Source organism: Anabrus simplex, chromosome 4 (genome assembly GCF_040414725.1).
Source record: "Anabrus simplex isolate iqAnaSimp1 chromosome 4, ASM4041472v1, whole genome shotgun sequence".
Lineage (NCBI taxonomy): Eukaryota > Metazoa > Arthropoda > Insecta > Orthoptera > Tettigoniidae > Anabrus > Anabrus simplex.
The window spans coordinates 251,068,925-251,081,768 of NC_090268.1; the positions used below are offsets into that span (position 1 = coordinate 251,068,925).

The following is a 12,844-nucleotide window of genomic DNA, read 5'->3' on the forward strand; positions in this document are numbered from 1 at the left end:
ATGTAAATATTTTAAGTATTTCTTTTGCACCCTTTCATGTTGATACACATGTATTTTGCCCCTAGGGCTCCAAACCACGCTCGTGTATTCCAGTTTTGACCTGACCAAGTGTTGTACAACTTAATACTCGTTTTTATGTTTTTAAATGGTTTTACATTTCTTATCACAAATCTTATAGTTCTACATGCTTCAGTGACCACTTTCTGTACCTGAGGAGTGAAGGTCAGTTCCCGGTCTAATAATACTCCAAGGTCTTTCCATTCTGTTACGGCTCTCAGGTCATCGCACCCTAACTTTTAAGTGTAGAGGGAGGGTGCTTTACTTCAGGTGAATGACATGGACACACATTTTGGAATGTTTAGATATGATTTCTTGTTTATCGCTCAGTCCGTTATGTTATTCAGGTCTAACTGGAGATGTTCATTGTCACTTATTGTTGAAATGGCTTTGAAAACTTTGAAGTCATCGGCAAATAGTAGGCAATCAAAATAAATAACTCGATCAGGTAGATCATTTATAAATGCGAGAAATATTAACGGGCCCAAATTAGACCCTTGAATTACTCCTGATTTTACCGCGTATTCTTTAGAATTAAATCTTCTATACGACACATATTGTTTCCTTCCATTCAGGTAGGAAGAGAAGAAACATAACAATGAATGAGAGAACCCTAAATTATTTAATTTGTTTAGAAGTATATCATGATTAATTTTGTCGAAAGCTTTCTCAAAATCCGTAAATATGACATCCATCTGATCACCACTCTCGAGAGCTGTGGATACCGACTGCATGAAATTGACCAAATTTGTAACTGTAGATCGTTTTGAAAGAAATCCATGCTGTTTTTCTGATAATAAAGGCCTTATGTGATTCGATATTCTAAGATATAGAATTCAAAAATTTTCGTTACTGCTGACAATATGGATACCGGCCTGTAGTTAGTAATTAGCATGGGGTCTCCTGATTTAAATATTGGGCACATTCTCGACACTTTCCATAAGGATGGAAATTTCGATGTTTTGAAAATTAAATTGTAAATGAAGAGAAGGGGGTACTTAAGATGCTCCATGCAACCTTTAATTACATAAGGTGGAATTTGATCTGGCCCCGCGGATGACTTTGGTTTAAGTTTCTTCATTGTCATTTCAACCTCTTATGTTTATAGTGCTGTTATTTAAACAGTTTGTATTAACACATGAATTGCTTGGACAAATATATTGCGCTGTGTCTGTAGCATATACAGAATAGAAGAAATTTGCAAATCCTTTTGCTATATTCTGATCGTTATCTGATATTTAATCCTCGTACTTGAATGCATTCCAATTACTTTTGTTTTTTCTTTTATTTTTAACATAAGCCCAAAAATACCTGATATATCTTGTTCAGCTGATCTTATTGCTGACTTTACTTCCAATCTTAATATTTTAAATTATCTATTGCAATATTCTGAAGTGCACTTTCGTTTTCTGAAGTATTCTTTTTCTTTTATTGTTTTTATTATGTCATTCGTAAACCAAATCAGATACTTCCTAGACTTTGCCTTGCATGTTCGAGGAACCGATACATTTACTGTCGAGTATACGTTCGTGTAAAAGCAGTCTACTGCATTATCGACAACAGTGCATTCGTATAATGCTCCCCAACTTATACTTCCTAACTCAGTGTACAGACATACAAAGTCAGGTCTCCTGAAATTGTAAGCTGTTTGGGAGACTCCATAGCCTTTTCCACAATCTGAAGTGACCTGGAGGTCTATTTCCAGCGTCCTCAGACAGTATGGGATCATCGCTCTTTATGCATGCTACGTTTGTTACCAAGCGACTAATTAACACTAATTCCAAAGTTCTATCATTACAATTTGGAACAGAGTTATATGAAGCCAAATTGTATATGTTCATGAAATTTCTAAGCTCCTGTGTTTGTCTATTTAAATTTAGATCTGTTTTGTTATTCCATATTGATGGTATGTTAAAATCTCTGGCAATTATTATATTGCTGTCGTGGATCTCATAGCGAGATTCCAACCATCCAAATACCTCCAAATATATCTCGAACTTTGAAGAAGGTGGCATGTAAATACCGCAAACATACCAGACTTTCCCTTGAACGAGTAATTTTAGAAGCAATCCTTCGAAACCTCTCGTTACTTGCTCAACTTTCAAGACAGATAATCCGCTCTTCACTGCCGTGAGGACACCACCTTCCCTCCCCATCCCGCCCCTGGTTCTATCGGCTCTGTACACTCTGTACTGCCCACTGTTGACCTCCCTGTCATACACACTAGTCAAGCCAGCTTTCACCTAAGATAAAAATGTCTATATTACTACATAATAGGTTCTCATTGAATATATTTAAAAAATTGTCGTGAAGTCTGATAAGGCACAATTAATTCATCTCTTCCCTAATAAGCTATAATTTAATTAGTGAAATAAAAATTAATATTCACTTACCTGATTTTTCTTTTGAGCCTTCATCTTCATTAACGTTAGGTTTTTTAAAAGAGTCTTCTAATTTTGGTGTTTGTGACAGCACAACACTTTTTCTTTCTTCCTTCTTTCTTTGGCAAGTTTTCTACACTCTGCTCCACTGAGTTGTTTTCTACCATTCACAATTTGGAAACTGATAAAAACGCAGCTGAAAGTGTACTGAAAAATTCAGTTTTCCAAACGCTGATAAACAGTAACACGAATAACTAACCAACACTCTGAACCCTAATAACTAAATACTAAATGCAAATAAAATAAAACAACTGTTGGTTCGTATCAACACATGCAGACAACAATGCACACAAGCTACGTGTGTATCTGTCGATAATGACAACAATGACTGCAGGTGTCTGTTTAGTTTACTGTATATTGGAAGCAGAGGGGAGCATGTAGAGAAAGGGGGTGAGGTAGATGAGATGCTCATGCATCGCGTGAAGGTCAGAATTTTTGAGTCCCCAACCCTGCTGCCGAGCACTCAGGCTACTAATTATTCATGTCAGTAGTAGGCATAACAGTATAAGACTCACTCCAGACCCATGAATTACATTAATTCTTGTGTTGTGTCTTATAATGAAGAAAATAACTTGGTATACAGTATCAGTGTAATGAAGTTGATGAATTGGGCAACAAAATTAAATAAAATTAAACAATATTAATTGTGGTATTATTATTTTGAAAAAATTAAATAACTTATTATTTTTTAAAGTTTTCAAATTTTGCCGCCCCCTGAAATCTGCCGCCCAGGGCACGTGCTCCCCCTGCCCCACCCTAGTTCCAGACCTGCACGATGGGCAAAATTAGTGACATACTACAGGAGAGTGTAACACTTGTTGGAGAAGATGAACCACAGTTTAACTGCACTGACTTAACGTTGTCTCATTATGCACCCGTGACGTCTTGTGACGTTGAAAGGAGCTTCCTAATACAAAAGACTGTTGGATGACGATCCAAGATCATTTAAATTTGAACACTTGGAGATGTTTTTCAAGAACTTTTATGTACATAACCTGAGAATGAATTTTAGTGGTTTAATCTTTTCTAAGCAGCTGAAGATGCCAAAAAACAAGTGCAAAACATGTCCTGCTTTTTTAATAATTGTATGATATATATATATATTGATAAGGTGGACCAATTCCAGAAAATTTTTTTTCTTTCCACTGAAATCACTATGTGAGCTATAGGGATCAGGCAGCTATTGCATCATCCACTCACCCAAACACAGCACAGGGAATAACCGACAATTCAAATGAGGCTCAAACTGTACATACATGACGTAAATTTAAAAATTGCATTCTGTTCTTATTCTAAAGATGACCAACACACAAACAATTTTTTTAAACATTCTGATCAAAGTACAGAGAAAATTCTATTTTATTTATACAGATTTTAAAATTCTGCTTATTTTTCAAAATACCAGAGCCAAAATTGAAGTCTGGAGGAATACAAAATTGATCACTGGAGGGAGATGAAATCTATTGTTTCCAACTTATTCCAATGTCACGAGCTGTTATAACAACTATATCTTTGAGTAAAATACAGATAAGGCAAAGAGTATGGTGGATCCTAGTTACCATTTATCCTGTGACAAAACATTCAAGGAGTTAAATTGTAATACTATACATCTATAAGAAATATAAGGTTTAAACTCACGAGCTAATTCCATGAACTGCTCAAAATATATTATAGGAAAAAGAGGTTCTCTCAATTCACGCAGGTACAGTTTTAAGACACCAGCAACAGAATTGATGTCTGATGCATCAGTCACATCAGCCAATGGATCTTCTCCGCGTTCAAAGGCTTCTCGAAAATTGTTTATTTCAACCTGGGAACCAGACACTCTGAAGATTCCTTGATGATGGAGACCTAAAATAAAATTAAAATGTGCACATATTTAGAGTAAAATATAAACACAAGAAGAGTTCTTACTTTCTGACAGAATGCATTTACTCTTTGTTCACTTGCAAATGGTTTTTCCAGTTTACAGATTATTCATGAACTTACATTACTATATACTGTATATATATTTGCCCTTCCTAAATGAATACAGTAGTTTGGAAGGCAAAACATATGAGAACCTTACCTCCAAATGGTACCAAATTTAAAAAAAAAATCAAAAATCAAAATTGAGATAACAGGTGGCAGCACTTAACTTCAACCTAGTTCTGCATGTGGTGTGACAAATGTTGTGCCAATACATACCACCCTCCATGTTAAACAGTGAGCAAGAATCCCCCATGCTTTCGATGCCAAGATATACTGAATCCAGTTATCCAATCAGATTTGCTGTTTTATGTCACACGACACTGTACATCATTCGCCACACTGTTTTGATTGTTTTATGCTGTTTCTGATGAGAGAGTTTGTAAATAATTTGCATTATTACGTGTGAAAAATGGAATCAAATATATCTGATGAGTTCTGTGATGAACCACAGGAGATGGAAAGGCCTAGAAAGCAGAAAGTTTGTAAGCAGGCATGAAAAATTTATTAGCACGCAGAAAAAAAAAAAAAAAAAATGAGGCGAAAGCTAGAGAAGAACCTAAACCAAACTGTCACCAAACAAATAACTTGTGTGGTGCTGGTAATTTGACTGAAGCTGAAATTCATTCTTTCTATGCTTTTGAACCATTGTGTGAGCATAGGTTACTAAAGAGGGGAAATATGAGTCAGTTGTGAACCGACTATTGCAGGTTCCTTGCCAGAGTCATATACAGGATGCTAAAATACAGGATGTCATACAACTACTTACAGCCATTCTACAGATCTACACTGAATGTACTTAACGTAAGAGAAGGTGACATACGTGATACCAGTGCAGTTCATAATGATGTAACTTATTAAGCTGATATTTTTCTATGTTATTAAGCTGATATTTTTCTATCACACACTGTATTATTACAATAAATCAAAAATCAGTACCAATATTATCAATGGGAATCTGTTTTTGTAAACCTAATTACTGTTTTCAGTAGGTATGTTAATATACCCATTTTTGTTTCATTTTATTTTTACGAAGTTTCTTCAATTACTATGTTTCTGAGCCATCCAGAGTAATGTTTACAGCGTTAAATACAAATATTCACAATTTTTATGCCAAATAGTATCAAATACATTTTAATTTGTGCTATAAAACCCAAGGTATTTACAAAAAAAACAGAAATAATTGACAAGTAGTGTAATATGATACCTGTCAACGTATCTAAAAAGTTAAGACACATATTTGAACATGTGTGAATACCAGAAGTTTTTTTTTTGTGTTTACTGTAAAATTGGCTTTTTAGGATTTGGTACCTTTTGGAAATAAGGTTCTCATATGAATTAAGCCCTCCCTACAGTGCTTAACAACACATGTGAAGGGAACTTTGCAAGATTTAGAACACCTGGTTTCCTCGCAACAATGTTAAGGGGAAAAAAACACAAATATGGTAAGTCTCTACATAGGTTTTTAAAATATGGATAACATCAATGTATGAAAATTGTGAAAATATTTGTAGACTAAATCTATTTTGTTTTTACAGATAAAGTAGTTTGAGGAAAGGAGGGACTGTAGACGAGCAACAAGCTGGTTCTATAGCCGAGACTAACTTATCATCATGTTATAAAAATAAAACCGTGCATCTACTAAGAGCAATGCTAATATTCTTGAATCAGGACAACAGTGTCAAGGCATATACACAAAAGGCAGCAGATTACAGAGAAGCTGTCATAAGAAGTTCAAGTGTCACATGGACATAACTATGGAAATAAATTACTTCCTATTGAGAAAAAATATCTTAATATTTCAGCTTGAAAGAAATAAATTACTTTAAGGTGTGACTGGCAAATAATGAAAAGCTTATGGAGAGAAAGAAAATTGCAAGCAATAGCTGCCTTTTGCCAAAGGTTACCATGAGGTACAGATCAATAATTAGTTTAAAAGTAAACAATCTTACAATAAATTTTGCTTAATCATAAAAAATAAAAAAGGGTAGAACCCCCACGGAGGGGGTGTTTTTTTTTACCTCCACGGAGGAAGTGGTTTTTTTTAACGTTTCGAGGAAAATGTACAGGTGATTGTAAACAATGTACAGAGAGTCTATTAACAAACACTTAGGGCTATTTGTTGTAAGAACAATGAAATAATTATTAGAGGACTATTCAAATCAAATAACTTAAATCTTTTATTTAAACAGTCTGCCTATTCAATACATATATAATTTATTAAATCTAGTACATGTTTCTTCCCCTAAGGGACCATCATCTGCTAGAATAAATCATACAATATATTGGATACGAGATTGGTAAGACAAATTAAAAACGTTTTTATATGCAAGGATGTTACTTCTGCTGTTTGGGAATGGATACGTCATTTTTATTTAAATCTTAACACAATCCGGATGGGTCCCAGGAAGGATCCTTCAATACAATTCACTATGGAAATGTGGAGTCTGACGGATGCCTTCCTTTCTTGGATGTTCTATTAAGAAACAAACTGAACGGCTCCTTAGGACATACCGTCTATCGTAAGCCTACCCACACAAATCGCTATCTTAATGCAGATTCTCACTACCATCCAACACAAAAACAAGGCATTCTCACAACACTCGCCAAGAGGGCAATATAAATTTGTGAGCCATCACATATCCAGGTGGAGATGGACACGCTCAAAGTCACGTTCAAGGGTAATGGTTACAGCAATTTGCAGATTCATAGAGCCGTGCATCCCAGAGAAACAACCAAGCAAAGCTCACAGAAGGAAAAAGTGAAGGGAACTACCTACTTGCCTTACATTCACAACACCACAGATTGAATTGCCAAGGTCCTCCACAAACACAATACAAAAACCGTGTTTGGTACTGCCACTAACATTGCTCACAGTCTGAGTAAAACCTAGGACAAATTGTCCCCACTTTTACATCCTGGGGTATATGAAATTCCCTGTACTTGCGGTAAGACATGCCGGTCCATTGGTACCCGTATCAAAGAACACGTACGTAATATTTGTTTCAACGAACCAGGGCAATAGCTGAGCACGCTTTATCGTCGGGTCATGATATGTTCCAAGATGCTCAAGCTCTTAGCCATACTAGACACTACAGGTCCAGGATTATACAGGAAGCTGTTGAAATACGTAGAAATCCTAACAATTTCAACAGGGACACCGGCTATCAATTAAGTAATACCTGGTTGCCAGCCATTAAGAATTTACATAGATAGTTCCCTTCCCTGTCCTTTTACTATTGTTATTTCGTCTCTGTGTTTTCCAAATTCATACGTTCCTCGCCACCAGATGTTTCATTCCAGGCTTGTGTCTATATCATACACCTGTCAATGTCATATGTTATGTACACACGTTATCTGAACCGCTTAGACTGATTCTATAGTTTGGTCAGCTTCCGCTTCGAACGCTAGGTTTGTGCCACATCCTGGGAGCCATCTGGTGGTGAATGAACGTACCATTTCCACTTCTATTATAACGTCTAAATTTTAAAGAGTCATTGTTTAAGAAGCCTTTCTTGTTGACAGTCGAAATTTCTTCTTAGGACGCAGAGCACAGTTCTCTGCGAAACATAAAGAATTTCACTTTATTTTCTTGACACGCCATAAGCCCAAAAGCCTATACAGTATCATGTCTATAAGTACGGGCCGTGAAAGCATGAATTCCTTTTGTTTTTGATCACTCTGAACAATAGTTTCATATAACCTCTGCTGTCTCCTTCAGTTTTTGAGTAAATTCATGAATAATTTCATCCCTGTCTAGAATATGCCTGATCCCTCGATGCTGCCATCTTGCTGACTGCATGGCTTTCTGAACTTAATTAAACATATTGTCAGGAAATCCAAAGAAAAACTATAAAATGAAGAACAATCTAAAAGAAATGTGACTATCGACTGTGCAAAACCATCCACAACAAAGTTCTATTACCCATGAAATAGTTCTGGTATAACCCAAAAGATAGCACTTAAGTTCACATGAGTGTAACTTGGGACTCGTCCACAACGCCCGGCCAGGCAAAGACGAGTTTTCCTGGGACCCATCCGCATTGTGTTAAGATTTAAGTACAAATGAGGTATCCATACCCAAAAAGCAAAGTAATATTTACACATTTAACTGAGGAAACTGTTTCAATATTGGCATTCGGTATACAGATACATGCTACAGCAGACTGTGGAATTTTATTTAAGGAAAGTGTTGAAAGTTTTATTGATTTCATGCTTAGCTATGTCTTTATTCAAGTTTGTTAAAAAACCATTCCATAGGAACATGTCTACAACTATAATTTCACATATAAATTTTTAATGACTTTCTTTACTGTATTTTAGGCTAACTAATATGGTAGTCATTTGAATATACTGTTTTTGTTTCTTCTTTTCCTTAGCCTAACTGTCTATTCCTTAGTCTAACTGATGCATCAGTAATCTAACTGATGCATCAGTAAGTTGAAGAAGAATATTATTTACAATTTAACAGCAACTTACTAAACAGAAGCATGTGAGCTTTACAGAGCATCATTTTTCACTGACAGGAATGGCTATCAAAACACGTTTATTAGGAGTAATAACATTATGTTCGATGTAATTCTATGAGTACAGTGTCAGACATTTTAATACAATGGTAATCCTTTGCACTAGTTAGTGTTTATTTTACAAGCATTCCCTCAATAACGGATATCATGCATTTTCTGACTGTAGCAACAGGATCTACCCTCCTCCCTACACACAGTCAACCCTTTCTTTTATTTGTCTGTAACCAAGATTTGTTTCTCTTTCCAGTTACTAAAAATTCAAATTATAGTCTAGCTGTCCCACTGCACTTACCATACAGGTTGATCACTCTAATACAACTCTTCATGATTAGTGGGATCTCCTGATTAGTGGTCTCTAAATATTCTTCTAGACTTCCTCCAAACAGTTTTGGCTGCCCATTCATCTGAAGCCGGCCTATTCGTTTGCGTCGAGGTGGTTTTGCCACCTGGCCTGTACGCTGCTGTAAGCCCTTCAGAGAAGTTGGTGAATCACCAGCTGCTTCAAGCAAGGTTTGGCGAATATGATCGTGCTTCGAATCCAATCGAGCAATCCTACTCGTACCAAGGATATATTCTCGAAATTTCTGAAATAAAAACAATGTAATAATATATAAATATAAGAATAGTTACCAGAAAATGAACACTATTAGCAAATCTTATACTGAATGGTATTTTTTTTTAGGTACATATAGTATTGGTAATGGTAAGGAATGATATAAGATAGCCAATTAATGGACGTTAACATCAAAATTAGGGGCATTCCATTAAAACAAGCGAAAACGTTTACATATATACGGCATAAAACTACAGCAGATTGGTGAAACACAACTGATATAAAGACAGAATTGCCCAAGTCAAGGAGGCATTATGATTATTATGATGCTTGTTGTTTAAAAGGGCCTAACATCTAGGTCATCGGGCCGTAATGGTACGAGATGAGATGAAATGTAATGACAATTAAAATTCCAGAATTCAAAACATGACAAAGAACGAATGAATGAATGAATGAATGAATGAATGAATGAATGAATGTGAATTTAAAATAATCAGTGGATCCAACTCACAATATTGAAAGTTAAAATAATTCCAAAATCCATCCAACGACTAGATTTCAAAAAGACGATGATGAGCAACGATTGTGAACTTAAAATTATCAGTGAATCCAACCCGCAATGCCCTTCCTTCCCATAAAATAACTTAAAACAATGGTATAAATTGAACAAAGGATGGCTTCCAAAGCAAAATCCTAAATTGATAATGCTTGTCTAAAGGGGTCCAAAATCCAGGTCACCGGCCCCTCACATTGGTACTAACCACTGCTGAAGTTGAACAATGGTGTTTCTCGTGTAGTGGTACTAATCACAAGTAACGTAGACTTACTGTGTTCCTCACATCGTGGTGCTAATCACAGGGAATGTACAACACAAAATTAACGCAGACCTATGGTGTTCCTCACATAGTGGTACTAATCACAGGAGCCTCCCACAACCGTGATATTCTTCCCATAATGGTACTAATCACAGGAGCCTCCCAGAACCGTGATGTTCCTCACATAGTGGTACTAATCAAATGCAACACCCAGAGCTATGGTGTTCCTCACAGTGGTACAGACCCCAGGCAATGTAAACCCATGGTGTTCCGCATATAGTTGTACTAATCGCAGGTACTGTAAACTCATAGTGATCCACCCATGATGCTACTAATCACAGACCCATGGTGCGATTACTAATCACAGGTAATCTCCTGGTTCAAGACCCATCATCCCTTGATCACCCCTTTTAGTCGCCTCTTACGGCAGGAAGGCGATACCATGGATGTATTCTTCATCAGGGGGTCATTCAACAAGAAAAGGACCATTCCAGTCACTAAAAACCTATCCAAAGAAACAAAAATATTATCTTAAAATCATATGAATTGTTGCTCTTTATGGCTTGGAAACATGAACTGTTGGCAAAAATGAATAAAGATACATTCAAGCTGTGGTACAGGAGATGAATGGAAAGAATATCCTGGATGGAAAAAATGGCTAAAGAGGATGTGCTTACCAAAGTTGGAGAAAAGAGAAGGGTTTGGAAGAAGTTATTAAAACAGAGAGATACACATGGTTAACATTTCAAAGAGGAAAGTAGCAGCAAAAGAGGAAGAGGAAGGCCAGATTTCATTCATTAATCAAATCATTGATGATGGAATGCAAAATCCTACACTGTACTGAAACTACCAACAGAAGAAAGGGAGGAGTAGAAAAGAAAAATCGCTGTCCACCAATCTTCAGATCGAGGAACCAAGAAGGAAAGCACCAATACGTAACAGTGCAACAGAAGTAACTATCAGTAGCCTGCATGCTTTCCTCATTTGCGTGCATAAACAGTAGATAGAGTAGACCATACAGCCAGCGACTCAATACCGAGTGTTAAGTGGCGGTAAATAACCCGACTCTCTGATGGCTTTGCGCAGAGGAACTCCTTCAGTTGGATGCTGATCCTCTAGTGGAGGAAATATCACCAAAACCCAGCAGGCAGAGTCTGTTTTCTAGGTTAGGGGTGGCTACGATCAGAGCCTGTTCTCCAGGTTAAGGGCGGCCTCATTGAAACCTGGCAGCTGAGTATAAAATGTCTTTGGGTGTGGCAAGCCCATCATAGTAATAGGCTGTATGAAGCATCAAAGTGGATTAGAACTAAGATCTAAGAAGTACCGCAGAAGCGATGCATATCTCTTGTGCGATCATGGAGGTGCGAGAAATGGATGAAGATCAACCCTTCACAGCCCAACCTGAGAGCTCCCTGGATAAGGGTGATGGAAGAACAAGAAGAAAATAAATTAGCATTTTGAAGTCAGCTGAGTCAGACAGATGTTCACAACATTCCAGTAGTGACAAATACATCATACAATAAATGTGTCTTATGATGTAAGAATATTACCAACCTGTAGATCAACTGACAGAAGTCCAGAAAAACCCAGCGTAAGCATCATATAATCAGCACATGTAATCAGTGTCAACAATTTAGGAATGTTACCATTGATGCTTTCGTGGCCCGTACTTATAGACATAAAACAGGCTTTTGGGCTTATGCCGTGTCAAGAAATAAAGTGAAATTATTTACGTTTCACAGAGAACTTTGCTCTGCATCTTCAGAAGAAAATGCTGACTGTTTACGAGGAAGATTTCTCCAAGAATGGAGTTTGAATGTAGACATTAATAATAGAAGTGGAATTGGTTCACTCATTTGTCACCAGATGGCTCACCGTACGCAGTACAGCCCTAGCATTCGAAGCAGAAGCTGACGGAACCATCAGAATCAATCTGAGAGGGAGTCGCATAACATAACAAGTGTACACACATATGTAAGTATGACAATGACACAAGCCTGGAATAAAACATCTGGTGATGAGGAATGTACCAATTTGAAAAACACCAAAACGAAATAACAACAGTGAAGGGACAAGGAAGAGAACTACCAACATAAATCCTTGATGGCTGGCAACCACATATTACTTAATTGATAGCCAGTGCCCCTGTTGAACACGACATCATGACCCGACGATAGGGCGTGCTCAGCTATTGCTGATTTGCCTAGCTGGTTGAGACGAATATTTTGTTCAGGTTCCTTAATACGAGTACCAATGGACCGGCAAGTTTGGCCAATGTATACCTTGCCGCAGGTACAGGGAATTTCGTATACCCCAGGATGTAAAAATGGTCCTTGGTTTTACCTAGATTGTGAACAATTTTAGTGATGGTGCCAAACACTGTTTTTATATTGTGTTTGTGGAGGACCTTGGCAGTTCAAGCTGTGGTGTTGTGAATGTAAGACAGACAGGCAGGCAGTTCCCTCCACTTCTTTCTGTGAGCTT

The 12,844-nt window shown here is 37.0% G+C and overlaps 1 protein-coding gene across 3 annotated transcripts in view; it reads right to left on the bottom strand.

Moving 5' to 3' along the window:
* Positions 1 to 12,844, bottom strand: part of LOC136871860 (SLIT-ROBO Rho GTPase-activating protein 1) — a 597,464-nt gene that overhangs the window by 105,382 nt on the left and 479,238 nt on the right. For all 3 annotated transcript variants that reach the window (XM_067145501.2, XM_067145502.2, XM_067145503.2), the window contains exons 8-9: positions 9,285 to 9,576; positions 4,137 to 4,349 (exon numbers count right to left, since the gene is read on the bottom strand). In XM_067145501.2, the coding sequence (XP_067001602.2) occupies positions 4,137 to 4,349; positions 9,285 to 9,576 (505 nt within the window). The remainder of the gene's footprint in view (positions 1 to 4,136; positions 4,350 to 9,284; positions 9,577 to 12,844) is intronic.